Source organism: Anser cygnoides, chromosome 1 (assembly GCF_040182565.1).
Source record: "Anser cygnoides isolate HZ-2024a breed goose chromosome 1, Taihu_goose_T2T_genome, whole genome shotgun sequence".
Lineage (NCBI taxonomy): Eukaryota > Metazoa > Chordata > Aves > Anseriformes > Anatidae > Anser > Anser cygnoides.
In genome coordinates this window covers 200,321,014-200,347,505 of record NC_089873.1, presented here as the reverse complement: position 1 = coordinate 200,347,505, position 26,492 = coordinate 200,321,014, and the positions used below count along the sequence as shown (strand labels likewise).

The 26,492-nt window shown below is 46.0% G+C and overlaps 1 protein-coding gene across 7 annotated transcripts in view; it reads right to left on the bottom strand.

Annotated features, from left to right (window-relative positions):
- MTMR2 (myotubularin related protein 2) overlaps nucleotides 1-26,492 on the bottom strand; it is a 61,668-nt gene that overhangs the window by 24,593 nt on the left and 10,583 nt on the right. For 3 of the 7 annotated variants that reach the window (XR_010828414.1, XM_066989857.1, XM_013178093.3), the window contains exons 2-3: nucleotides 16,854-16,959; nucleotides 437-512 (exon numbers count right to left, since the gene is read on the bottom strand). Coding sequence is in view for 6 of the 7 variants with exons in the window: in XM_066989857.1 (XP_066845958.1) it covers nucleotides 437-512; nucleotides 16,854-16,959 (182 nt within the window). In the remaining variant the exon portion in view is untranslated. Of the gene's footprint in view, nucleotides 1-436; nucleotides 513-8,780; nucleotides 9,100-9,862; nucleotides 9,936-16,853; nucleotides 16,960-23,831; nucleotides 24,199-26,492 lie in introns of those variants that run through there. The other 4 variants (XM_066989858.1, XM_013178086.3, XM_013178087.3 and 1 more) reach the window with 4 other exon arrangements.

Genomic DNA, 26,492 nt, shown 5'->3' with positions numbered 1-26,492 from the left:
TTGCTGTCAGAGCTAACTGCGCCCATGGAGCGAGTTAGATGTCAGACTGCAGTCCGCAGCTAGAGGAAGAGTTCAGAGTCTTTAGGAAAGCAGCAGAGAAAAGGACAGAGCATTGAGATGTTCTGGTTTTGGGGGTTGGCTTTTTGGGGGGGAGGGATGAACAAGGGGGTGTGTTTGTTTGTTTTTAGGACTGAAGTTACATTCTTCCATATCGCTTTAGTACGAAGGGAAGATTGAATAGTGTTGTATTTGCTCCACGCTAAGAGGAAACACACAGTTATCTTGGCTCATGTGATGCGCAATGATTAATGAAAATCTCGTCATGGGTCACAAAACATCAGCAATTTGCTATTGTTGGTCAACGACCACCAAGGCATTTTGCTCTACGATCTTCTATTCGGTCCAGCAAACAATAGGAAATTTACTCTCCACTTACCCATGTCTTTAATGGTTTCTCCTGGTAGCAAGGGTGGCTCTTCCATTTCAGCTAATTTATTAGTCTCCCTCAGGACCTACATAAAAGAGGCAGAAAAAACCAAATCATTACTTTTTCATACAGTGAGAAGTTTACACCCACCTGCAACAGGCCGACAACGTCAAGAACAACAAATATTCAAAGATCCTGAGGTACTGCCCAGTGTCTCAGCCTCTGTAAGGTCAACACAGAGCACGTGAGAGACCTCGGCACAGTCCTGCAACCTCGGAGCATGCCACTGGGCCAGGCAGAAGAGTTTAAGTGAGGATGCTTGCGATGGAGAAGCTGCTGGAGCAGGCTGTGTGCTCTGGCAGGACACTTACCAGGGGGCTTTCATACCCCAACCTTCTCCTCCTCAGCCTATACACCATCACAAGCTAAACTCTCTGTCCACACAGCTACACACACAACCAAAGGGATCGGTTAAAGTGATCAGCCAGTACCATGATGCTATCAACTACTGTGTAGAGAAACTGGTAGTTCACGTTAAGGAGAGTGACAGGAGACACCTTATCATGTTGATGTCCTCAATGAGGGTCCGACAACTGCAAAGACCTTGATTTGGCTCAGTAGTCATAATTTGTAAAAAAAAAAAAAAAAAAAAAAAAAAAAAAAAAAAGCAAAAAAAAAAAAACAAAAAAAACAGGTCATAAGGTTTGCTGGGGTATCTGGGTTAAGGGGTGTCTGCCAAACACCCCCTCCTCCATCTTCCCTTGGGTGAAAGTTAACCACAGGGCGTTACTTCTCACAGATAGATATAACTGTGTTTAAACAAGAGTTTTCACTGGAACAGCACAGCACAAGGAGATGGCCATTTCAAGAAAGCACATCCCTAACTATGGAAGCATAGCCATAGGTTTAGACGTCGGGTAGGAAGTAGGCAAGAAGAGCACATGTGAGTGACCAAGGTTAAGGCTAAGTCTACATGGCCAAACACAGATGGATCTGAATTGTAACGCCCACGCCCTGAAACAGCTAAAAAAACCACAGTCAACCACATTGCTCAACCTAATAACAAAGGCAGAGAAGAGCAGGAAAGCTAGTCCAGCCTCTGCCTCATCCTGTAACAGCCACAGGAGTTTGGATTTAAAGTTGGCGTGCATCCTTCCTGGTGGAGATAGACAGAGAGGGCTCACGGCTGCTCACAAAAATGTGCAGACCTGGCCAAAATGCCTTCTTTATCTTAATGTGAGGAAGGAGAAAGAATTGGTTTAATTTGATATCAGGAAATCCCTACAAAGAAAATTCAAAGACATGGCCTAAAGTGGCACTTACAGCCCCGACACGTCTGCGGTCAACTTTCATGTAGGATCAAGCCAGAGGGAGAGCCTCGGGGAGGAAAAATTCTCTAAAGTATGCAGAGAAATGAAAACAAAACCCAAAGAAATCCCATGCCACAATAAAAGCACGCTCCAGCATTTTCACACAACAGATTGATGGATAGATGAAAAGATTACCAAGATCAAAGCCTTCTTGAGAACAAGATGTACGTTTAAAAAAAAAAAAGGCATTCAAGTGACTTAAAAAAAATACAATAATAAAAAAAAAAAAAGACAAAAGAGCAAGCGTGGTGCTGACTTCCTACCAGGAAGAGCAATACAGGAACGCACCGCACCCACTTACACCAGCTCTTACCTGGGAGGCTGCCAGTGCAGCAGGGCTGGGGTACAGGGGGTGGACAGAGGGAGGTCAGCACTGACACTGCTCACACTGGCAGCACTGAACACGCACGAAAACTTCTCTTCCCTCTCCCCCCCCTCCCCCAAAGTAATACACCGGTGAAAACAGGGCTTTGCTGGTATAACTGTGCTGGGGACTCCTCGTCAGCACAGCTGTGTTGGCCAAAGATCACACGCCCCATCAAAGCCCTGACCGACAGCCTCCCCAGCGAAAGCCTGTGATGTAGCCCCCGTCCCAACTCCTCTGCGTCAATTTCTGCGCTCGAATAGCAGCCTTGAAATCAGCCGGCTTGAAACTTGGCGTAATCCAGATGTTCTCGGGATTATGCCAAATGAGACGGAGGCTTCTCGCTAATTAGTCCTTGAGCAGTGGTGGCCTTTGCTGCCTTTTATCTCGGAAGGACGCGAGTGAAAACCACGCTCTGTGTTCGGGACGCGATGCACGACTCCTCTGCGAAGGTCCGTGCCCAAACGGGCAGCAGCTGCTGCGGGACCGCCCGGGCCACCAGCCGGACTCGCCGCCCTCCCGCAGATGTCGGCGGGAGCAGGTCCAGCAGTAAACGTTCGGAGGACGGAGCTCCATCTTAAGCCAAAACGAGTATGAGGTAAGGTGTAGAGAAAGCATTCAGAACGGCAAAGAGCTGCTGCGGTCACCAGGTGGGCAGCGCTCAGGTGGGCTTTAGACCGCACTGAAATCAGGGGAGGGAAGGACAAAGAGGAAAGCAGGAGGGAAGACAGATCTGTGTCCACACCATCCTGTCAAAGACAAAAGTCGAAAGCCCTTTTGGTTTAAAAACTGGCTCTTCTAAGCCTAATAAAATCCAGCTGCTCACTCACGCTCTTTGAAACACGGAGTCCCCAGGGTCAGAGGAAGGGGTTAGCGATCCAAATCTGCGCTCGCTTCCACGCAGGGCAGCGGACAGATGATCTCCTGCAAGCACAGCATTAAGGGTCGAGGCTTTTGCCTTTTATTTCCCCCCACACGCTTTATTTTGTTCTTTTCTGCAGAGTTAAGGGCTAAATCATCGTTTTTACCATCCTCCAGCTGACCTCAGGCACACGACGCACCTCAGGGCTGCACGGACTGCTTTCCTGATGGCTGCAAAACACATCCCCCAGGGATATACCTTTCACCCTTCCCAAGAGGCTGTGACGGAAAGGGTCAGAAAGCCCAGCCCAAACACTTCTCTGGTGTGCCGGTCTTTGCAGCATCTGCCTAGCTCTAGACCTTGAAAGAGCCTCCGAGCTGGAACAGGAATACTTGAAACCCATCCTGGCAGAAACCTAGAAACGAGCAGTAGGCATTTTGCTGAAATCCGCCTCCACTGATGGCTCCTTCACATTGATTTTGGGGAAACGCAATCTGTGTACAGCTGACAACGCAGGCAGCGGGCACGGCAGAAGACGTCTGGGGCAGCGCTAAAGGACAGGCAGCTACAGGAGGGAAGAGAAACGGGTGGATAAGAAAAGAACATTTTTGGAAACAGATCAAGGGGAAAGAAAGGGAGGGGATGATGAAGTAGCCATGTGCAGCTCTGGGAGAATAGTAGCTCCCTGGAGGGACCCTCTGCCCCTTGTATGAGTACGGGAATGATGTGAAAGCCTCCCCATCTTACTGTGTGTGTCCCCTGCCCCATAATGGTTCATCAGCTGTCAGAAAAATCTTTTTATGTACTTTAGCCTATTTTCAAGGCTCTAAAAATAACACTCCTGGACCCTAAAGAAAATGTAAATTCAGTCCTCTGCACATCTTGCAAAACAAAAGTAAGAGTACAGGGAGACAAGGAAGGAGGTAGGTGAGCTCAGGGACGCCAGTCCAGCAGCCTTGAGAGGCGGGCTGGCTACTGATGCACTAACGCTGCTGGGGCAATCATATACATCTGTAAGCGAAATGCTGCACCTCTTTGAGCCTCAGGTTTTTAAATTTTCAGTGGAAACAAAACCAAAGAGTGCTCTGAGATCTGCAGTGAAGACTGGGGCCAGAGCTGGGCAGAACCGTGTTACTTAGGAATGGGACCACTCTGATGTAGAGCCACGCACTGGCCGTGTCTGTCACAGCCATCGCTAATTTCTGTAACAAAGAAATACAAGCACCAAAATCCCGTAGACTACTTTGCCTTGCCTCTAAGCCAAACTAGGCCCTCAGTATCTTCTTCCTCGGAAAAATATTATGCTTGGTAACTGAATCTCCAGGAGAATGATGAGTTTAGTTACGCACCAGAATGACCTTTATTTGCCTTCTTTTACCAAGTAACATCATCTCCCCATTGCACCCATCAGCTCCACGCCAGTGAGCAGGCACCTCAGCACCTAACCCAGCCCTGCCTCAGCTCGGGGAGGGTGCGAGGACTTCATGCCACCACCTACCTTTGTCCTCCTCTCAAGCAGCGACTTGGCAGCACAAACCCACACTCGCGACATTTCACAGCTGCTCCTCGTACTCCGGGATCCCAGCCTGTGTCAGCTCCATCCCACCCAGCCCCGGCTGAGGAAGCAGAGCTCTCTCTTACCCTCCCACTCACGGTGCCAAAGGCAGGAAAGCCCTTTGCTGCGGGCACAACCTCCAGATCTCAGCAACAAAGCGATCGCTTCCTTTGCTCACATGGACGGGGTCAGGCAAGGAGCTTCAGGTCCTGCTAAGGGGGTAAGATTGCTCCTTGTCTCATCCCTCACGCCTTCCTGTTGTGATTCAGGACGGTGCGGTTCTGCCAAGCCTCTCCAGCCGCGTGTTCGCACTGCTTCCTAACGCAGCAGCCAGAAAATCCCTCTCCCGATTCATGTTCCTGCACGACTCACGCAGGCAGCTAATCCCGCGTGGCTGCAGCCAGCTTGGGGGGTGCAGAGCGAGCCTTGTTCCAGAAACCCACGTGCAGGTCTCTGAGCATCGCTGGATGCTGGGGCACGGTACCTGAGAGGGTGCCTGAAACTCTGGATCCAGAGTTTCCCTGTGCCTGCGAACAGAACAACTGATGTTTTCCTCTTGTATTTCCTGCGGGCTTTTACCTACCAGCTGTGCTGCACGGCCAGGATGACAGCACACATCCTGCTCTGGCTGAGGCTGAGCCAGGATTACCGCCTCCTGTCAAATCTGCCAGCAGAGTGGCTCACATAATTGCTCCCATATCTGGTTCAGACAAGATGCCTGGGCTAGCTTAACGTTGTTTTTTTGTTTTGTTTTTTTTTAAATCATAGAATCACAGCATGGTTTGGGTGGAATAGACCTTACAGATCATCTAACTCCACCCCCCTGCCATGGGCAGGGCACCTCCCACCACACCAGGTTGCCCAAAGCCCCATCCAGCCTGGCCTTGAACACCTCCAGGGATGGGGCATCCACAGCTTCTCTGGGCAGCCTGGGCCAGGGCCTCACCACCCTCTGAGTGAAGGATTTCCTCCTTATATCTAATCTAAACCTACCCTCTTGTAGTTTAAAGCCATTCCCCCTTGTCCTATCACCGCACCCCCTGACAAAGAGTCCCTCCCCAGCTTTCCTGTAGCCCCCTTTAGGTACTGGCAGGCCGCTGTAAGGTCTCCCCGGAGCCTTCTCTTCTCCAGGCTGAACAACCCCAACTCCCTCAGCCTGTCTTGGCAGGAGAGGTGCTAAAAAGGGGAAGATTTAGATTAGATATGAGGCAGAAGTTCTTCACTGTGAGGGTGGTGAGGCCCTGGCCCAGGCTGCCCAGAGAAGCTGTGGATGCCCCATCCCTGGAGGTGTTCAAGGCCAGGCTTGGCCAACCTGGTCTAGTAGGTGACATCCCTGCCCATGGCAGGGAGGCTGGAGCTAGATGATCTTTAAGGTCCCTTCCAACCCAAACCATTTTGTGACTTGGGACAGTACCTTCGGCCCTGACACCAACATCCACAGCTCAAACTTTCTGGTAGCAAACCAACAGCCTCAGGACAAAGAGGTGAGCTACAAGAGCACCTGGGGCTACTCATTTTCTAGTTATTCTCTTCTACTTTCTCCTGAATACTTGAGTCCTGAAACCCAAACAGACAAAGTTTTTTTGTTGTTGTTGTTGTTTTTTTTGTCTTTATGCATTTTTTTCAGGGGGAGACTGCAGGTTTGTGTTAACAAATCGCTGTGTAACAGTCTCTCCCCAGTTCTGCGTAGATTTCTTTATTCTGAACCACAACCGGAATGAACAAAATGAATCGTTTCTGTTTTAGACAAAATCAAAATGCACGACAATTAAAAATTATTGTCGTTTTTCCCCCCTCTGAGTTAATCTCTCTTTGCTAACCTCCTACACGCTCCAAATGAATTTTGCACATTTGAATAGATTAATTATGTATAAAGCCACGGCGCTGGTGCGACACGTCCAAGCCTACACTGACCACCTCGCTCCTGCATTATTCCTTCCCCCCAAAACCACGTCTGCTCTGTCTATTCAAGAGCCAAGCTCTCCAGGCTTGGAGCTGCGTCTGTTCCAGCAACACACAGCCCTGTTCTGTTTCCTACAGCAGGAAACTGGTCTCTTAACTGGTCCCCTGACGTAAACATATTTAACCTGTGCACACAGACAAACATTATACACACACGCACAGAAAAAAAAAAGCCTTTGCGTCTGCAGCCCCTGAACTCACAGGTCTGGCACGTCTGTCTCGTGATCGTGCGCTGGTCAAGCGGCGGCAGGCAGGATTCGTGCTGGGGGCACAAGAATTTGTGTATGCGTGTATGCAAGAATGAAATCTGCTACTTCTCTGTGTATAAGAATAAGTTGTTTTCAAATTACGGGAGTGACGCTGTGGATTTGAAACTCAATAGCCAAGGAAAGGTTTTATCTCCTACAGGAAAACATTTGTCTGATATTTCAAATTGTAATGGACTACCTGGGAATCTGCTTGTAGTTATCAAATTTAAGCCTTCCTTTTTTTTTTTTTTTCGGCCTTTCTCTCAAGGACTGGCAGATGACTAAGTGCCCTCCTGAATCAGCACTCGTGCCCCCCTGCAGGCAGGGCAGCCAGTACGCTGCAGGAATATCTATTTCACCTAAAACCACAGATCTACGTCCGAGCTAGTCACCACAGGCTCTCTGTACAGCCAGTGGAAAGGAGGAGGCCCGGAACATTCACCTTTAGGACGACTGAGAACTAGGGTAACTCACTCTGATGCAGATACCCGCATCTGGCAGGGTGAAGCCCAGCTCCTGTGTCTCACTGTGCCCAGTGTAGCGGTGCCCTGTCTCCTGGACATCCCGCAGACAACCTGTACTTTCCAGAGAGCTCCAAACTTACTGTGTGCAGAGAGGCAGCAAAAGATGAGCACGCTCAGACCCCAAAATTGCATCAACTTCATTAAAACAGGCACGATCTCAAAGCACAGGGCTTGTTAGCTGAGTTACCAGCGACAGCTTTAGGGTTAGAGCTGGCTCCTTTCTCCTGTCTCACATCAGCAAAGGCTTAGCCATAGGATTATTTTTGCATATTTGATATTTTACTTTTTAATCTTCTTTGTAAATCACAGTAACCAATGCCTTTCTCCTTCTAACTGCCTTTTGGTTGTCTCAGACCACGTTCATCTGCTGCTTCCCCTCAATTGCCCCCCCACAACCCTTTCCTCTTTTACAACTGTTATCAAGCATGCCAATCAACAAAGGACAGTGCCACCACAGTGGTTGTATCAGGACACATCATTACACCAGCGATGGTGTGAAAACCTCTGAAATAAAACAGATACAGAAGCTCTTTCTCCACTCACCTTAGAAAACACATGGAGGCCTAATTCTGTCCAGCCTGTGTTAACAAAAGCTGCAGAAGTGACACTAATATGTGCAGAATCAAAAACCCACATGCTTATTTTGGATAATTTTTCATTGGTACATTGATTTCATCTCTAAATGAAACACTTTTTACACCAGAGAAGGGGTAAATTTTGAGGGCACGTTTTTTTTTCCTAGCATTTTGCTGCCAAGATGCTTCTTGCCTTCCTAACGCTCAATTAGGAGAGCTGTAAAACAGTGGCCGTGCTTACTTGATAAATCCTCCTCTAGACTGCAAATGCTGTGCTACTTTGGAGAGATTTTCAGCTGCCACTTGTGGCTATTTCAAGTGTACTCTGAGAAGATTTATGTACTATGTATCCTACTGGAAATGTAATAAAACATAAATTGAGCAAGTAAATGGACTTTGTTGATGATTTTTGAATCATTAAGAATACCACAGCAGAAAGAACAGCAGTATCTCTGCATGTCTGAGGCACAGCGATTTTTCTGAGGATTATGACCAGATGCTTTGGAAAACTGTTAGACATTCAGACCAGCAAGATATTAATCAGAGGGAAATGCTTTGTGTCTTATTCTTTTTGGGATATTAGAAATTGAATAGGGGAAAAAGACAAAACACCATGGGCGCATGGATCATTTCAGAATAGTACACAGAGAATCAAACATACTGTTCAAGACCACATCAAACTTATTCGGCTCCTAAGCAAGCACACAACCAAAGACCTAGCTTGGTCAAAAAAACATCATAAGAGGCATTTAAGTTATCAATAAAATGTTCTGACAACAGATTATTACACTACTCTAGAAGAAAACAATCACATATAACATGCACTGCAACTGCCTTTCAGTTATGCTTTCCTAGTCCAAAAAAACAAATCACAAATTGTGATCTCTACCTACCGCGTATGCTTTGAGAAAGTATAAAAAGGCTTGAGAAATCCACTTGCTTCCTTCCCACTGCCTTGAAAGATCTTTAAAAAGAAGCAGACAACTAGCATGTTACAAATAAAAAATAATAATACAGGCAGCTGGGTAGTAAAGGAACTCCTCTGGAGGAGGAAGCAGCCACCTTGCAGTATTTCCTTGGGGTTTTCTGCTTTGTTTTTCCACAATGAGCCTTCTCCACTCAGACCCAAGCTTCTAGTGGCGAAGAACAGCCTCTTCAGGCTGGTGAGTCCTGTGGGCCCTTGCTGCACAAATACAAGGCAGAGCTTAGAAGCTCAAAGGAACACATTGTTGAGGGCCACTCGTTCAACCACGGCTGGCTTGTCTCTTCAAGTTTGCATGGCTTGGTGCCTCAAGACAATTCTCTTATTAGGCTCCGGCAGAAAGTCGTCATTGACTCAACACAGCAACAGTCCCTGGCACAGAAGATTGCCGATATTATCTATTCAAACAAGTCCAACAATTTTTAATACAGAACCTTCCTCGGAGCCAAGGGTTCTCGAAAGACAACAGTTCTGTTCTCCACTGGCTGCTCAAAAACTTTGGACAGCACTCTAGCCTCACCCTCTCCTCTTTTTGCTTTTACTGTGTTTTGTTTAGCAAACTGATAAGGGAAAAGACATTACAATTTTCAAGGAAAGCCTTAAACTTGTGCAGTGAAGTTCATACCATCAGTCTGAAAAAATAACAGAAAAAGGCTCTGACCAATGAAAGTTACAAATTCTGCCAACCAAAATAAGCCACAGAAAAGCGTCTCTGTTACCAAGAACTTCAGTTAGGAGATGAGTGGTATGTATGACAAGGAATCAAGACATAAATAATTATATAGTTACATCCAATAAACAATCACACACAGGGGAAAGAAGACGTTTCATTCGATGCAAGAACATCTACGGAAAAATCAAATCTTGGCAGGTGCTACATGCAGTCACAAATCTGACTGCTCCTTTTAAATACCATGCTTGTTCATTCCTGCCTGATTCGTGCTTCAATCTACAAAACCAAAACTATAGAAAAAATAAATAACCAACTCTTACCCAGTTTTAATCAGCCAAAGGAGAACTCTTGCACTTTGTAGCTAGGAGAAACACAGCAGATGATCAGGAGGAGCTGAAAATATTCTAAAGGAACATCTGAAGGCCATTTGCTTTTTCTCCTCAATTTTCCATTCCTAGTAGATGGCAATCATAAACACTTCCAGAGATTTCCTTCACTTCCCATTACTTCATATTCAAACGTTCAGGTACCTCTATATAATAAAAATTAGCAACGACTGCTGTCTTTGCTCTCTTCTAACTAGAGAAGCGCTTAGGGGGTATTATTTCCGTGTAAAGGAGACAGAAAACCGACTGCATCTGGTTTTTTCCCCCATCTAATTTGCATGAAATCAATATTTTGCAACCCAGAGTTTGGCTACTCAGTGTTTGTTTCCTTGACGGGGGAGGTACAGAGAGGGACTTAGTGGCTAGAGCCTGGAGGGAGGGGACCAAGATTTTCCAGCTCTTAAAACAGATTAAAAAGCTTGTAATTCTCATGAAATATACAGCATTTACAGTCCTGGAAACTGGAGCCTTAGAAAAACAAGTTAACGGCGGGGGCTGAATTCCAGTCACTCGCTGGGCTGTCCTGGAATGACCATGCCTATGGACAAGAGCATCATTCATCCTCCAGAACCAGCCTTTTGTGCCTTTGTTCGTCGTCAGCTCCAGAGGAGAAAGGAAGCCCATTTCCCACAGACATGCATATGCCACTAGTATAGCCAAAATCAGAATTTCAACACAGTCAGAATTGTTCCCCCTAAGATTTTCCTACTTCTCAGACACCCTAAGTCCCCCTACTTGATCCATTTGATAGTGTGAAGTTTCAGCCCTTCTTGGATTTGGCACCGACTTCAGCCACTTTGGATTTTCTGCCCTGGAAGCTTCTACTTCAGTACAGCTGCAGAAATGTGCGGTGCCCCTTTTGTGTGAGGCTATCACAGAGCCCAAGGCAGTGACACAGAGCAGCACATACGGTCAGGTCTTCACAGATGACAGTAGAAAGATGGACTGTTTGTTTGCATCCACCGCAGCATCACCGGTTCGCATCTAGCCAAGCCTTCTGTGACCACAGGTCAATCATCTTCCCCATCTGGTGGCTTATGCAACATGGGCTGTAATTTAACAGTAGTCGCAGTCCGGTGAGCTGGGAAGGAGGGCTCCCATCACGGGAGACATCTCTGCATTTGCCGTGAACCAGCCTTCTTGTGGGCAGCCCCACGCGAAGAGTCATGGGCCAGGCTGAAGCAGGAGAGCTCTGCCAAGCGAGGGGTGGGACCGACCGGCAGGACGGTGCCCTGAACTGCCCTGAAGGTCAGGCAGATGTTTTCCCCATGATTTAGTGCTTCTAAGCTAGCATCGTTCACTAACCAAGAAGTGCCTTAAAAGCAAAAGTAAAAAACGTAGCTTAAATGAATGCCTAAAGCTTAAAAAGTTATGCCTCTCTCTACAACCCATCTCTCGTCGAACATGTGTTACGCATAACCAAAGCCTGACACACTTCCTGCGTTGGCAGGGAGATAGCAATGGAAAAGCTCACTGAGGCTAGTTTTAGTGATTTACAGCAAAGGATAGGGGGGAAAAAAATCACATCTTTCTTCAATATGTTTTCCTACTAACAATATACATGTTCTACATAAAGCTAGTCTAAGGCACTTTGCACCACAGCTACAATAAAGTAACACGAAGGTGGGGAAGTCAGTGACCGGCATTTCAGTTAATCCTACCCGACACGGCCTGGGGGACAGGATTTACTTGAATTTTAGAGGTCTACATCTGGACAAGTTATTCTGAACTCTCTTCGTAACTGGAGGAGAAACAGAGTTTTCCAATGAGACAAAAGTACACTTTTTCTGGACCACAGCTGAAGGTGAGCTCCGCTCTGAGCAACCAGTTGCTGCCCCTCCAACAGCGTTCACAACATCCTGCAGCAAGGGCTTCCATGGCTCAGCTACATCGTGTTCTCACCTAGCGTGGCATTTCCTTAAACCCACGATAAATCACGTTGTAAACGACGTCTTTCTTTCCATTGACTACAGAGAACTTGCGGTTGGCTAGCTTGAACGCAGACTTGCTCAAAAGAATTTCATTCTGGAAACCTACTGAAGACGGGGATGGCATCCATTTACTGTCTTGGAAGGAAAAAACTACTTCATATACCTTCTGTCACGCATGAGTTATGTATCTTACAAAACAAACCACATGGGCCTGTCTAAAGTCTTCGACAATACACGCAATGGATAACAAATGAAGGTTATGCAAGCAACTGTGTTTCCTCCCTTTCCTAACCTTTGAGTCCTAGGAACGCCATAAAAGTGTTCTTGTATCTTTTATATAAGTCCATTGCAAATCCACTGATTCCTCTTATATTAAAGGAAAAAACTATTACTGTGGATGGAGCAAACCATCATGGAGAATGGGACATGTACAATATTTTGCTGGACCTCAGAGGAATAACAGGAATTGTGGATCTTAGTGTTGTCCTCAAAGGGAAGGACACAAACAAAGTGGTCACAAACAACAGTGGCAAAAACAAAGATTAGGACCACTTTTTCTGAAGGCTGCACAACCAAGCAGGTGACATATGGGTCTGCCGTGCTGGAGGCTTGCTAACAGATTTTCCTCTGTCCACAGACTCGCATCAAGAAGCAACATAAAGCCAACATTATGAATTTCGAAGCTCTGGTTTGGTCTGTTGCTGCATACAATCCTAAACTAAATAAAATCAACCTTTAACTTTCAGGCAAAAGTATTGTTCTTAAGGACAGTGGCAGCAAACTCTGCCGGCCGCATGCATTGCTTCCCAACTGCTGATGGAAGGGATCCAACCCTTCTCCGAGAGCTGCTCCAAAGCTTTCAGCATAGTAAACTTCAGGCATTATCCTTTGAATCAACAGCCAACTCAAAATGAAAGCCCTGACTGATAAGCTAGAGCATTAGCAACAAAGCTTAAGAGAAGTACTCAAACTGCACAGCCTCATCTGCCCACATGCATAAGAGAAGATACTAGCTTTAGCACTTCGGAGCAAGAATATCACTGTACTTTAATAATCACCAAGTTCCCAAATCTGTAAGCATCCAAATACTCATGCACCTTTGGCAAACCCTTTGGCAATCTTGGCTCCAAAGCGTTTTTAAACTCCCATTCCAAGCTACAAATTATCTATGAATTTCCAGTTCGTTTTCACTTTTAATTACTCGATTCTGGCCTTGCTTGATCAATAACTTAGGTTAAAACACATGGCAGGGTATTTGCTAAAAACTCCCTCAAAAAGCGCATTCCCTAAATCAATCCTCAACAGCTTCAGATTTGAGATCAGACAGGGATGGGGCAGTAGGGGACTAGAGCCCAGTAGTGCTTTGGGCTTTTGAAGGGGGTGACGGGTGGTATTTTAATTTATTTTAAATAAAAATACAGCCAACTAAAGCAGCCAAAAGTTATTTAGAGTTAGTTTATGAAGTGAAAATTCTATAAATTGTAGCTTAGTATAAATTTAATCTTAGCTCCAGATACTGAAATGCTCAATACACATTTAAAAAATCATGAAAGCTATTATGAACTACTTTGGAGAAAGACTTAGGAAAAATACTGCACACGCATTCAGTAGGAATCCCCAGTGGTTGTCTCATTTACCTCATTACACACATGCACGCACACACACTGAGTGTTAATTGCACTCCAAAAGAAATCCGCAGGCACAGACCGCAAGAAATGATGTGGGTCCTTCCCCTCGTTCCCTCCCCGTGACGGACGCCTACTACCCTGCTAAAAATTCCCCACAAAAAAAAAAAAAAAAGAGTGCTAATTGTAGCTATCACAAAGTGTTTTTCCATCACCACAGAAACTTAGTTCCTAAATTTGAGTCGATGCACACACAGAGGCAGAGATCAAGCAGAGGTAGGAGTGATGATGGATCTATGCAGCAATTCATTCTAGCAGGGAAAATTTAAATACGCATCAGGAGCATAACCCCACAATTGGCAGATCCACTTCCAAATCTTGAAATGCTTATTTTCAGCCTCTTAAAGCTCACTGATGCAACCCCCTCCTGCGAGAACGTCGTGGAGCCCAGGCACTTGTCTCCCATATCACAGGGGTACCAGAAACGTGTTAGTTCCCACTTCAGTGCTTATTCTCTTACATTTTTCCTGGAGCAACGTGGAACAAACTTCTTGTTCTTAGAAGAAATAAGGTGCTTAGCTCAAACCTCAGTAGGTATTAAGACTTGGGAGTTCTCACTGCCTTGTGTCAATCAGAGAGGCACGAGATGCTCAGGTGTGCAAGGAACAGCCCAGCGTGCAGAGCACAGTCGTGCTGCTGTTCCAGTCAATGCTGTGAACCTATCTGCAATTTCAAAGGGGAAGCCACATCTCAGAAAGGTCAAAGAAAATAGGAAGAACAATCAGGACAGATTGAAAGAACTTCTCAGTGAACTGACTTTAAAAAATAAATGAAGTGTCACATGGCAGAGATGTTAATAGAGAGAAAATTGGACAAAGAATGATGAGGCCAGAGCAAGTACATCTGTTCTACTTGTTTTGAGAGTGGAAAGAAATCAGTTTCAGCTGATCAGCAGACAGAACAAACCTTCCATTCCCGAGCCTTCTCACCAAGGAGCTAGCACTGGGCTGCAAGAACAAGCCCAGAACACACACATGCACTAGCATTGGCTGTAATTGCTTTGAGGAGGGGCTGTGGGACTGCAGCCACACTGGCGATACCAACAGAAGAAGCTGTCCACAGGAAGGGGACAGATCTCCATCCGCATCCTCCCAGGCTTGTTTGCCAGCACCAGCCACTCTCAGCCATGAAGACAGACCTGGTTATTGCTGGAATTTCTGGAGGAGAGAGAAAGGCAACCTGTCCTAACAGAAACTGAGCTTTCCTCACCATACACTGCTACATGTAGGAGCACAGGAATCGGTTTCCTGCAGCCAGCATCGACGAGCTCTCACTCAAGCACAAACACAAGAACCAGCTTTGTGCTTACACACGACAGCATCACAGCCACCCGCACCACCTCTGCAGGAGCAGGCCTGAGGTGGAGCACAGCAGGAGACGCTGAATTCGGGCCCAACAGAGCTGATGCACGTTAACAGCAGGAAGCATTTTGCCAGCGGAGGCATGTGCTCATACTTGGCTTGAAGCGCCTTTATTGTAGATAAATAATCCTCTGCTTTCACCATCTCTCCTTAAATGCTATTGTAAAATGAAAGGGGAGCGGCATTTATTCCAACCGTGGCAGAAATTTAGGTTGCTTAATAATTAAAAATAAAAAAATAAAAAGGCAGGCTGTGAAGAAATCATTCTGCAAATTACAGGAACTGTGGCACAGCAAGGAAGTAGTGGTTTTTAATGACCTCCAGCAAACAATACATACGCATCTTCAGCCTGAAAAATGTATCATGCAGCTAAGTAGCTAAGCGAACATTCCTCTGCAAACATCATTTTTGATTGCTAGTGATTATGGGGGCCCTGCTGGAGGGGGAACCAGGCAAATACATGGCATGAGGAGACCCTGCTCCAAAGGGCTCGCATGTCATGCGGACAAGGTGACAAAAGGAGGGAAGGAGACACAAGACACATCCGGAGTTACAACGAAAACGTGTTGAGCCACCTCAACCACTAGGAAGCAAAGAAAGCCTTGAATCTAGATGAGGAACATTGCTTGGTTCTCTATCAGTAAAGGTAATCCCCACATGCAACAAAAATTGCAAAAGAACAGTCAAGTTGTGCACCTGCTTGTGCAAAATTAAGTGTAAAAAAAAGTCAGTGTAAAAATTTATGACATTATATACACAGTTACAGCTGTAGCAGTGCTTGCAATTTAATTTATATTTATATCAATGAATTACTTAGCCTAAACTCTGTGTTTTCTGTATGCTGGAGAAACTGAACACTTCACAGGGGAAAAAACTTCAGACCTATTACATATAATTTTATCCAGACACATTCTGAAAACTATTTTAGGTATCTGTGGATAAAAGGTGCAAAATAATGTTTAAAAAACTACTGATTCGTTTTCAAATCATAGCTTAATACTGGCTAATAAGAGTCCACTAAAAAGAAACATTTGCTTTCTTGTCGCTTATGAACAGGAGGACTTTCTGCTAATTATGAACTACTGAGACAACTCACGAAACAAAAAATCATCATGGTTGTCAGAGGAAGAAATTAGTTTTGCCTTTAGAGTTTTTGTGCAATTGTGTTTAAATTTTACAGAGCTGCTCAGCCACAGTTGAGAAATGCTAGAAGTCATTACTAGAACGCACTGATACCACCAGTTCTGGACTCAGGGGACCTTTTTGCAAAGCTAATGAATATCAGCAAACCCCTCAGTTTCGTAAGAGGAATGCACATGTAGTTTTCAAAACTTTTCTGACACCAAACTAAAGCTTTGGATGTGACATTAACAAATCAATAACAGACCTAGAAGAGCCTTGTTTGGAACTTTTTATGCAAGAGCAATTTATTGTAACAGAAGACTACTTTATCAGCCTGAAGATAACAATCTTTCTCTGAAAGAAGATACTTCCAAGGACTCAGTGTTTACAAACAAGCAGGAGTTTTCAAAAAGAACATCTCACAGATATACACACACACACAAAAGGAAAGAAGAGGATATGTGACTGGCTGGTTGAGGATCTTCACTTACTTAAAGCACTTAAAAGAAAATGGAATTCCTTTGAAAATTCATCTCCAAATGTGGGTTGCAGCGACAGCTTTTTGAAGATTAAACAACTTTATAAAGAGGGAAATAATATGGCAGAGATTAAAGTTCAATTTCTATTTCACTTGTTTGACTTTGGGACCTTTCATGCCTTGGCTACATAAAATTTGGCATTAACCTGAAAGCTGAAATCATTTTACCGTATCCAAACTCAGAGGAGCAAGAAACAGCCAGTGAAGGAGGCCACTATATACATATTTATATATACACACACAGACACACGCATTTTCTTTTTCTTTGTTAAGACAAAGCATACGTACCCTTAAATCTGGGGAAAAGTTGTCTGCTGAGGTAGAGACCGAGTCCGAGGACACAGCAGAAGCAGACTTGGTATGGACAGAATGGTCCGAGTGAGAAGTGGAAGCACTGTGAAGACAAACACCACAGAGTCAAGCCGTGCTCACGACTACTCAAAAGCCTACAGGTACGACCACTCGCCTGCAGTGGAATCAGGCAATTTCCCCCAGTTTCCACCTTTCCCATTCTGTTATTTAGTCCCCAGCAGTCATTTCTGAGAACCTGTTTTACCTTCCGTGGCTACGGGTTACCGAAGCGCACACGATTCGTTACGAAATCCCAGCTCAGAGCGAGCCAACACTATCACGATCGCAAACTTGATCAAATCCTAAATCACCGAAACTAAGGGCCTCAATTTCAGGCCTTCAGATGGGAGGAATTAGTGCACTGCAACTGGATGAAAACAGACAGGGTCCTGAACGCACGCCAGCACAACTCCAACCGCAGCTTTACAGCCGTGGAATAAATTCAGAATTAAAACTCTTTCCATCACACACAGCTTTCCTCTTTCAGGTGTAAGCACAACCCCCGGGAGAATTAGGACGACTCTTGCAGCATACCAGCATACCTCTGCCGCGATACAAAGCGCGACTTGCTAAGAAACAAAGCAAAACAGCCATCACCTTTTTCTATACGTTTTTTTTTTCTAGGACAGCTGTAAGCAATTAAAATAAGCTTATTTTATGGCATTTTTAAGCTGCAAGCTCTCGTAGAACCGTAATTGCTTGAAATTAGCATTTGATAGTAATGCTTTTAAAACTCCGCTTGACTGTAAAGAAAGACCCTCTGTGGAACAACGTCCCCCCCAAAGCCACAGCAAGGCAGCAAATGATACCTGGAGCAATTCATTCCCACGCCCTTAGTGACCCCAGAAAGGTTTTACCTGGGTGTAAAGGCACCCTTAAGGAGCAGCTACCGCGCTGCAAACCGAGCCCTGGCAAAGGCAGGATATTCCCAGGAGTATTACCATTAGCAGTCGTATTAATTAGACATTTGACGACCGTCAAACAGCTTTATCTGAGCTTCCAAAGGGCCTGGAGATCTGTTAATTGTCTGAAAATTGTTTTGCTGCTTAACTGCTGGTAAACAGCCACCGAAAGGCCAAAATGTTCTGGTTTTATTTCTATTCTTCGAAGTTTGGCAAAGTATTACATGGGCAGTGTTAGAAACAGGAGGTACTGTGCTAAAATTGGGCTCTTGCTGGGAGTCACTCCTTTCCCTCCAAGGATTGAAGAGTACTGGCAACTTTTTAATCCTATGAAACAGAAACTTAGAAATGGAAGTTTTGGGAACAGTAAAAAAAAAAAAATTAAAATAAACGATACTGTTGTGCCAATTGAATAGCACGATTCCACTGAATGCATTTATTGTGCGCAGCTCAACAGCTAATCGCTCAGCTTTCCAACTCGCTTAACTCTTGAGTTAGCCACGGACAGCATCACCCGAGCACACAATGCCGCCGTATCTGGCCCAGACAGAAAATAATCGCACACCAACGTAACGGGAACCAAACCAGCAAAGCCTGCTGTTCTCACAGACCCAAGGGCCTCCTGCGCACGCAGAATTAGCGCGTGGTTTCATGGGACAACCAAACCGACCTCGTCCTCCTCTCCTCGACCTGGGCAAGCATCGTGGGGACACGCGGTTCCACTTGCTCATCTCTCGGGGCAGCAAACGCTTGCTAAACTTGAAGAAAGTCTCCTGCTGCATAACAAAGCTGGCTGGACTCATTACGTGGCCGTATAAATCAGAGGCAGCGCGCAGGAGGAGGAGGGAATCCGTGTCTGGAGACGATGAGGAAGGCTGAGAGCACTTCTGCTCGCAGCAGCCCGCAGGCACGCTAAATTAGGCTTAGCCCTGAACCACATCGTTATGTTGCTTTACTTGAACCAGCTCAGACCCCTTGGATGCGTGCCCTTGAAACTCGTTTCAGCCCGGTTTCCTCACATTCAGACCTCATCTTCCAAGCGCTCGCCCTGGTGTTTGCAATTGTTTAATTAATTTGATTTTTTAAGGCACGCGAAAGAAAAAAAAATCACAATTTAATCATTCCTCAAAGCAGCACTAACTTACTGTACAGCAGCCCATACGGAGAAGGCGCGCAGAGCTCTCACCGAAGAGTCAGCAGGTGCTGGAGGGGCCGTGGGCTCTGACACCTCTCCCTCGGTCCCCACTGCGCCTTCTCCTCCGGCAGCTCCAGCCGGGGGAGCCAGAGCTTCAGCAGGAGCCTCCACCAGCCCAGGCTTGTGTGCACTGAAATGCGTGTTTAAGGTGAGCGACAACACTCAGCGTTTTCAAGACATTCAGCACAGGTGGAAATAACTAAGTAAGGGATGCACCAGCGGCTAACCCACGTGCCTGGCCTTCGTTTGCACCCTCACCGAGTGACCACCAAGTCACCGAGCAGTAATGTATTAATAAAAACATTTACATCAAGGATTTCACGTCCTTTAGTCACAGAAAATGAAGCTGGAAAGACCTTTCACCAGGAGTATCAGTCTCTTCCTCTGTCCCCAAGCTAGGACGAGCTACACCCAAGCGATTCCCGCGTTCTGCCTAGCCTGCTCCTAACTGCTCCCAGGGGAAAGCACTAACAAAAGGATTAAAAAAATCGCCAGTTTTTCTGCTTACACAACTTGTCTGCCCCCGCACAATTCCAGCCTCTACCTACTATGCAAGCAGTGATTATCTAATCATAATAAACCAAATTTTTTTTTATGAAATTCTTGGTTAATTTTGCTTTGGCAGGCTGAGGGGCAAACTGCTTTGTGCAGGGGAAAAAAAAAAAAAGAAAAAGAAAGGGAACCACAATCCACAGCGTTTCTGAGCTGTGAAAGTGTTTTGTGTTTGTTGATCACGCCTGGCTTCAAGTGGGTTTTAATGAAGGAAAGCATTTGCATTTTAGAAGGGATTTTTCAGAGGCTCCCAGCACCAGCACCCACCAGCATCCCCGTGCTCTTGCAGAAGCCTCCCGTGGCATCAGGGACAGCTTTTGGAAAGCAGTGCCTGCGTGCACACGAACAATCCCACTTGCACAGCTCCGTGTACGTCGTGCAGGGGCTGCTCGTGCCTGTCCTCTTCAGCTACTCACAGGATGGAGCAGAGAACCGAACCGCTGCTGCCTCGCGACTCCCTACCTCCTGCCACGTTCAGGCAGCTGCACGGCTCCAGATCCGCTGCTTGGAGAACTAATTAACCTGACGGCACACGAGAAGTTGATTAGCTTCAGTGGTTTAGTCAGTCCAGAGTTCTTCCCTGCTGCCAACGCAAGAAGAAAGATCTTCCAGCCATGCAGCTTAACACGTCTTCGGGACGGGTCCTGGGGCTGACACACAAACCCAAGGCGAGGAGACCTGGGCAAATCCTCCTTCTGCTGCAATTTCTCCGCAAAGTTAAAGCTGACTCCTACAGAGGTTTTGGCAGCATGATGGGGTAGTTCTGATGTTAGCCTAAAATGCTGAGGACCCCATTAAGGACGCTATACTCTCACAGAGAAATACCCCAAACACCTGACTTTCACAAGTAAAGCAATATGGGGCAAACCTGCGTGACAGCGGGAGCACGACGGTCAGATGTAGCTGCTGGGTTTGGTTACAAACATTTTAGAGCACAGGTACGTGTGGCCAGCCTTCAGCAAGGGTTAAAGATCCCTGGAGCTGTGCCAGCCACCGCTGGCTGCACGTCTGGTTCAATACAGCTCGGGGAGCGTGTAAATAGCCATTGTCTCAGAACCTCATTAAGGTTATAGGACACAGCGTTTATTCGGGCTCACCAAGTACTTTCAGCTCTTCCTAAAGGAAAGAAACAGAGTGCAGATGCTCCAGAACAGACCCACGAAGACCAAGGACTATGCTGCAGGCCCAGGCAGCTCCACAGCACCCGCCCTGATGTCTCTGTTAGGTGCCAAAAGAGACCCCTGCAACAGTTCAGGGAAAGTCCCTTGCTCCTGTTACTGCTCTTCCCTTTCCTCCTTCCTCTCTCCCCAGGCAGAAGCCGAAAACGGGTTTAGGATGCCATTAACACTGATATATGTCTTTCATCTTGGTAATTATTATTATTATTTAAATGCATTTTTACGGCCAGATTTTGAATGATAAATGAGCCCAAATGAGATCTGCCAGCACAACGGCCTCATACAGTACCTGCATGCAGCATTAACCCCTGGGCTATACGGAATACACGTACACAATTAATGCGAGAAGTACAATGGAAACCAAGCATAATGGCTCAACTCTTGATAAAGTGCTCATTGTTATTATTAAGGACTATCCCGCAACGCGCCAGGTGGTTTTCAAACGTAACTCAAACCCAGACAGATGCCCTCTGGTGATTCTTGTCCAGGCAGTTGAAAGGTATTGCTGACTGCAGCAGAACTGAAGGAACGCCAGCACGCTTAGCTTGAACTGTCAACAACGATGTACAGAAACTGCAAACAAGTGTCCGAGGCACGCTAACTTGTCCTGTTACGCTGTGAAGGTGGAGGGGAAAGCAGTGGTAAAGTCTTCGGTCGCTTCAAAAACTGCCATCAAACAACACCTGCCAGAGGCATCCGAGGCAACCTCCACCCTCCGACCCTTGTTTCAATTCAAATAACGTGGTGTATGAAAAGGCAAAGGACACGGAACATAAACTCAATGCTATTTGCTTTGCTCACTGTTATTTAACGAGTCTGAGTATGAGACTACTGCTTTCCTAGAGCGTATAAGCAACAGTTTTCCACGGAAGGAGAAAGCACAAACACAACTTCTGAAGGTGGCAGTTTGACCGCATGAGGGTCCAGGAGCAGCCCCGTGAATTCAGGTCCTAGGAGATCTCTGGGAAGAGCTTTTGGTGAAAGCCAGGCCGAAGGACAAAGCACGCTCCACAGCCTCTTCTCTTCGGTCGCGTGATATGAGAAGAAAGTCATGGCAACCGATTTCACCTACGACATAAAACTTCACAGCAACTTCTGGCTGAAAATTAGACAAAAGTCATGGCATAACTGTGGGAGATGATCCAGGTGAACCACCCCTCCTTGCAAACGCTGAGAGTCACCATTTCCAAGAATGCATCTTCGGAGGCTTGCCTCTTTCTGTTTGGCAAAAACATTATATATATATATATATATATATATATAAAATATACACTTTCCTGAAGATAAGTAACAGTCCTGGGCAGAAAGGGACTGGGTACCAACTCTCTGAAAAACTACTCGCTGTTTATTTTTACAGACTTTGAAAATACGTGTGATTTTAACACGCTGAACTCTCAGAAAACCTGCAGAGACACGAGGGAAATATACCTCTGGAAAATAAGCCATTTTTATTTACAGCATATGCATATGGCTTTAGGACAATTTTATGTTTGTTTGTTTTTTTTTTTTCAACCAACACCTGAAAATACTAACCTGGCTCCCTCCGATAAATAACACAAACCAAATGCAGCCACAGATGATCAAGTCATCTTTCCAATGCTTTCTTTAAGAATATTCCTTCCTTGCCACTACAAGCAGCTGCTTCTTTGCCTGCAAAGGTGTGCCAATTACTCAGATGCTAATTGGCATCGGCTGCTCACACCATTTCTTCTCTATCCACCTGTGTGTTTTGTTTCAATAGTCACAGGAACGACATGGAAAACAGGTGACAGGACGCACCACTGCGATACAGTCTGAGCTGCAAAGGCCATAAATGAGAGAAGCGCTGCAGAGCGCAAACTTCCATTTCCTTCCTTCCTGTTTTTGTGAAAGTTTCTCATTATGCACATTCCTAAAAATTAATCAAGGTGGAAGCAGCAAATTAATGTTGACTGGTGGCAAATACAATTTCATTTCGAAGCTTCGGATGCCAAGGGAACAGGATCCAGCAGGTTCAAACTGACAGCAGGGCCAGGAATAGGAGCACCTGCAGCACTTGGGCACTTTTCTTAAGAGCATAATTACGCAGAGGTACTGAGCACTCCCTGCTCGCTTCCCACATTCAAGCCGACAACTCTCCCTCTTCGATACTTTTAAGGCTCCCGTTTCCTTCACAGAAGGGAGGAGAAATACCAAAAAACCTTTTGGGTCCTATCAGAGCAGCGGGAGACAAACCAGCGCTTGTTCCCCGTGAATATCGCTTTGTCCTAGCTGGAACTGCCTGGGAAACCCAGCTGCCGAGGGATCAGGCTCTCCCGCTTCCAGCAGCTCCCTGGGGGGCTGAGGAAGGCGAGGAGGTCCCCGCAGTCCTTATAGGTACCTATGTTTGTATGGGAAGTCCCCTCCACACGTACCCTCCTCCAGGAGAGCACAGCCGGTGTCTGTCTGAAGCGAGGCCTTGCAGCAGGAGCCGGGTGTTGTGCGCGGGCACCTGCTCCGCCACGGGGCCGTGCTGAGCTCTGCAGCTGTACAAATTAAGTTTTAGAGCCCTCACCCCCCCGTCTGTCCCAGGATGGGAATCCTGCTGTGCCCGGCACTGTATGTGCCCACAACAACTGGCAGCCTCTCTCCCGAGGAGCTTACGAAGGAGCAGCATGGCCAGCGAGCAGGGACCCGATCTTAAATCTTCACAGGGGGATATAAAATGGCACTTAGGTACCAACAGAAACCACCTACAGCACGTGTAAGATGCACCCTCACGCCCCCTGGACACACAGGCCCCTCGTTTCCCCCCCATGCAGGCCACACCACTGCTACATTTAGGAACCCACAGTTTTTATAAACATTTCAATATCCCTCTCCAAGCCCTGCTCGACCTGCCACAGGCTCAGAGGCGGCAGAAAGCCACACGCAAACACGCTCTCGAAGGGAAGAAGAGAACCGAGCGCCAGGCTCCATCCGGCATCCAGTTTATATAATAAAATAACGTGCCCTCGCCATTCACCAGGGCTGCCGACCGCAGAGCTCGCAACACAAGAAGGAGCCGTTTCAGCAAACAAACCGTCGCGCATGTGCGTGACGGGTCTAAAATAGCCCCCGTGCCACTTGCCTGAATGGAAAGGATTCGCTTCTGTTGCCAAGCAAACCCGGGTCTCAGCCCGACTTCACGTTCCAGGGGAAGAAAATGTCATTTTGTGAGAGTTGCTCCTTTTAAGCAGCATCCCGAGCTGAATATAGAGTACACGTTTTCCCATGAGCCACAGAGGGAACGTCCTATATTTTGACCGTGAACACGCTTTTCTAGGAATGCAAATGCTGCTCTCAACAGTTACACAATGGACTACAGTGTCACAAGCACTGTTCATGCTCCATTAGTCATTCTTCTATTTTTTTTTTCTTACCAGAAATTCACAAAAGGCCTACAGTGTGCGTAGCGCACTTGCTAAACAATAGGCCGATTGTCTGAAGTATTTGCAGGATTCCAAGAATAGAAAGCCAACACCCAAAGACAAACCAATACGGGGCACGTAATTAATAACGGCAAGCAGCCCCAAGCATCATGCTTTCATGAGTCAAACGACCCAGAAGGTAAAAAAAGAGGAAGAACAGCAGCGATGAGAGGCCTGAACCAATATGTCCTGATCAGCACGTGGAAGATAATTACGAAACGATCTGTATTCACACGAGGAACAAAAGGGGCATTAGCTTTCTGACAAGCTCCGGGCTGGTATGGGATATCAGCTACGAGGAAGGAAACAGAAAGCCAGAAAAATGTGTTTTTTCAAGGAGTTCTTAGACTGGAACTGACGTTTTACCTGTTTCACCAGCTTCTCGGAGTCCAAAATTAGTTATTACCTATTGAAAGCAGGCTGATAATCCAACGCTTTGGTCTGATTCCAGTTCCTAATGGAAATGCATTTGCTTTGCAGCAACCACCATTACTGTGAGCGACTTCACTTGCAGCGTTAACAGCTGGGCCAGCGACCCACCTCCAGGCAAGATGAGTGGAAAGCCAGGCCAGCTGCTCTGGCTCTGCCCTACCACTCACGTCAGAGAGGTTTGACACGCTTTCTGCAGGTGTTTCTGCACGTCTGGGGCTGTGCTTAAAAACTTTGGGGTTTCCAATCTCCAGGGCAGACCTTTGGGAATCCAAATCCAAGCATTTGCTGGTGTTACGAAACCTTCCGCGTCTCTTAGCTCTACCTGGGCAAGAGGCCATTTCCTGGGCTCAAGACATTTCGTGCAGAGAAGTAGGAGACCTGGGTGGTGTTGTCATCTCCTCCAGCAGAACAACCTCGGATTTACCACCTTGGCCACCCCTGCCAGGAGACAGAGGGCTGGCAACAGCCAACTTCCTCCTTGGGTACTTTGAATACAGACAAAAGTCATTATGGAAATCATAAATGTTGTTCAAAACCACGTTTGCTGTTTACAGTATTTACTATGCAAGCTTCCACCTCGTTCCTTTAAAGTACATGAAGCCAGACTAAAACATGCAAGAAAAAAAATGATTAGGTTTTTGATGCAAATTTGACAGTGCCACGCTGAGTTGCAATAACTCTACAGTTTGAGAGCAAGGAGAAACAGAAAAACAGAGAGCAGCACATGATCTCATATAACAAAACATTATATACAAAAATAAATTCTTTGTTTGCTTGTTTTAAAAACCTTGGGGTTTTTTGTTCTCTGTTTTAAATTAACCTATTAATTTGATCAAGAAAAGAAATCAAAATACTACCTAACCTAGGAGGTACTTATCCTAGGACAGGAAGGAAATCTGGATAAATAGACAGGTATAACAACTTCTCTTTTACTACTTGTATGCTGGTAATTCTTGTTTCTAGCTACATGCTAAGACCCAGTTACGTATGGTGTATCCAGATGTACGTGTACTTCCCCCAGTTCATGTGCTCTTTCAGTTTTTCCTTAGATTCTTTTCTATTTCCCTGTTTAAAAAACACCTGAGTAAGAAAGTAACCCGTATTGTTAAATGTTCTGATTTTCTTTCAAACACGTACCACGCAACCCCCTCACCCCAATAAACCAAACACCCACAGGAATTAAAAATACCAGCAATTTACTCATCAAAGACAGGAGCTGCTCCATACTGGGAATAATCAAATGAAGGAGGAAAGAATATATAAATACAGCCAGTCTGCAGAGTCACGTATCACCTAGCAAAACTGAGGCGGTGTAACACCTTGATACGCTTTCACAGACACCGTGCAGCTGTGTGCTCTTCCACAGTCAGCTCAAAAAAAGGATTTGAAACAACAATGCTCTGTTGACAGCGCAGTCCCTCCACAAAGGTGGTCCCCAGAGGAGTTACAAGGCTAAAATACTACCAAGTGTTTGATAATTTGGTGATTTCCAGAAGTTCAAACCAAGACAATACAGGAGGTTTTCATAAACGTTGGGCTCTCCTTAAGCTGATGGAAGATAGAGGTTGCTCAACAACTCTGAAGACTGAGGTTCTTCAAAGTCCCCAGGTTCGCCACTCACACCTGGGTCCACGTTTTTCCAAGAACATAATCTCATTTATTATCTAAATACAAAGCCCAGTTTCCAAAGTGCTCAGCAGCCACTGACTCCTGTTACGGCCCAAAATTGCCAAAGGGCTCTGCGCACTCACCTCACTGGCCAGTTGTAGGTTGGGTACACGCTGAAAACAAAGGTCTTACACCTTACGTTGACATGAGACGTACAAAGTTTATGAGCTCAGCTGAAGATTTTCTGTACGTACCAGTTCCCGTGCATCTGAATGTGAGCT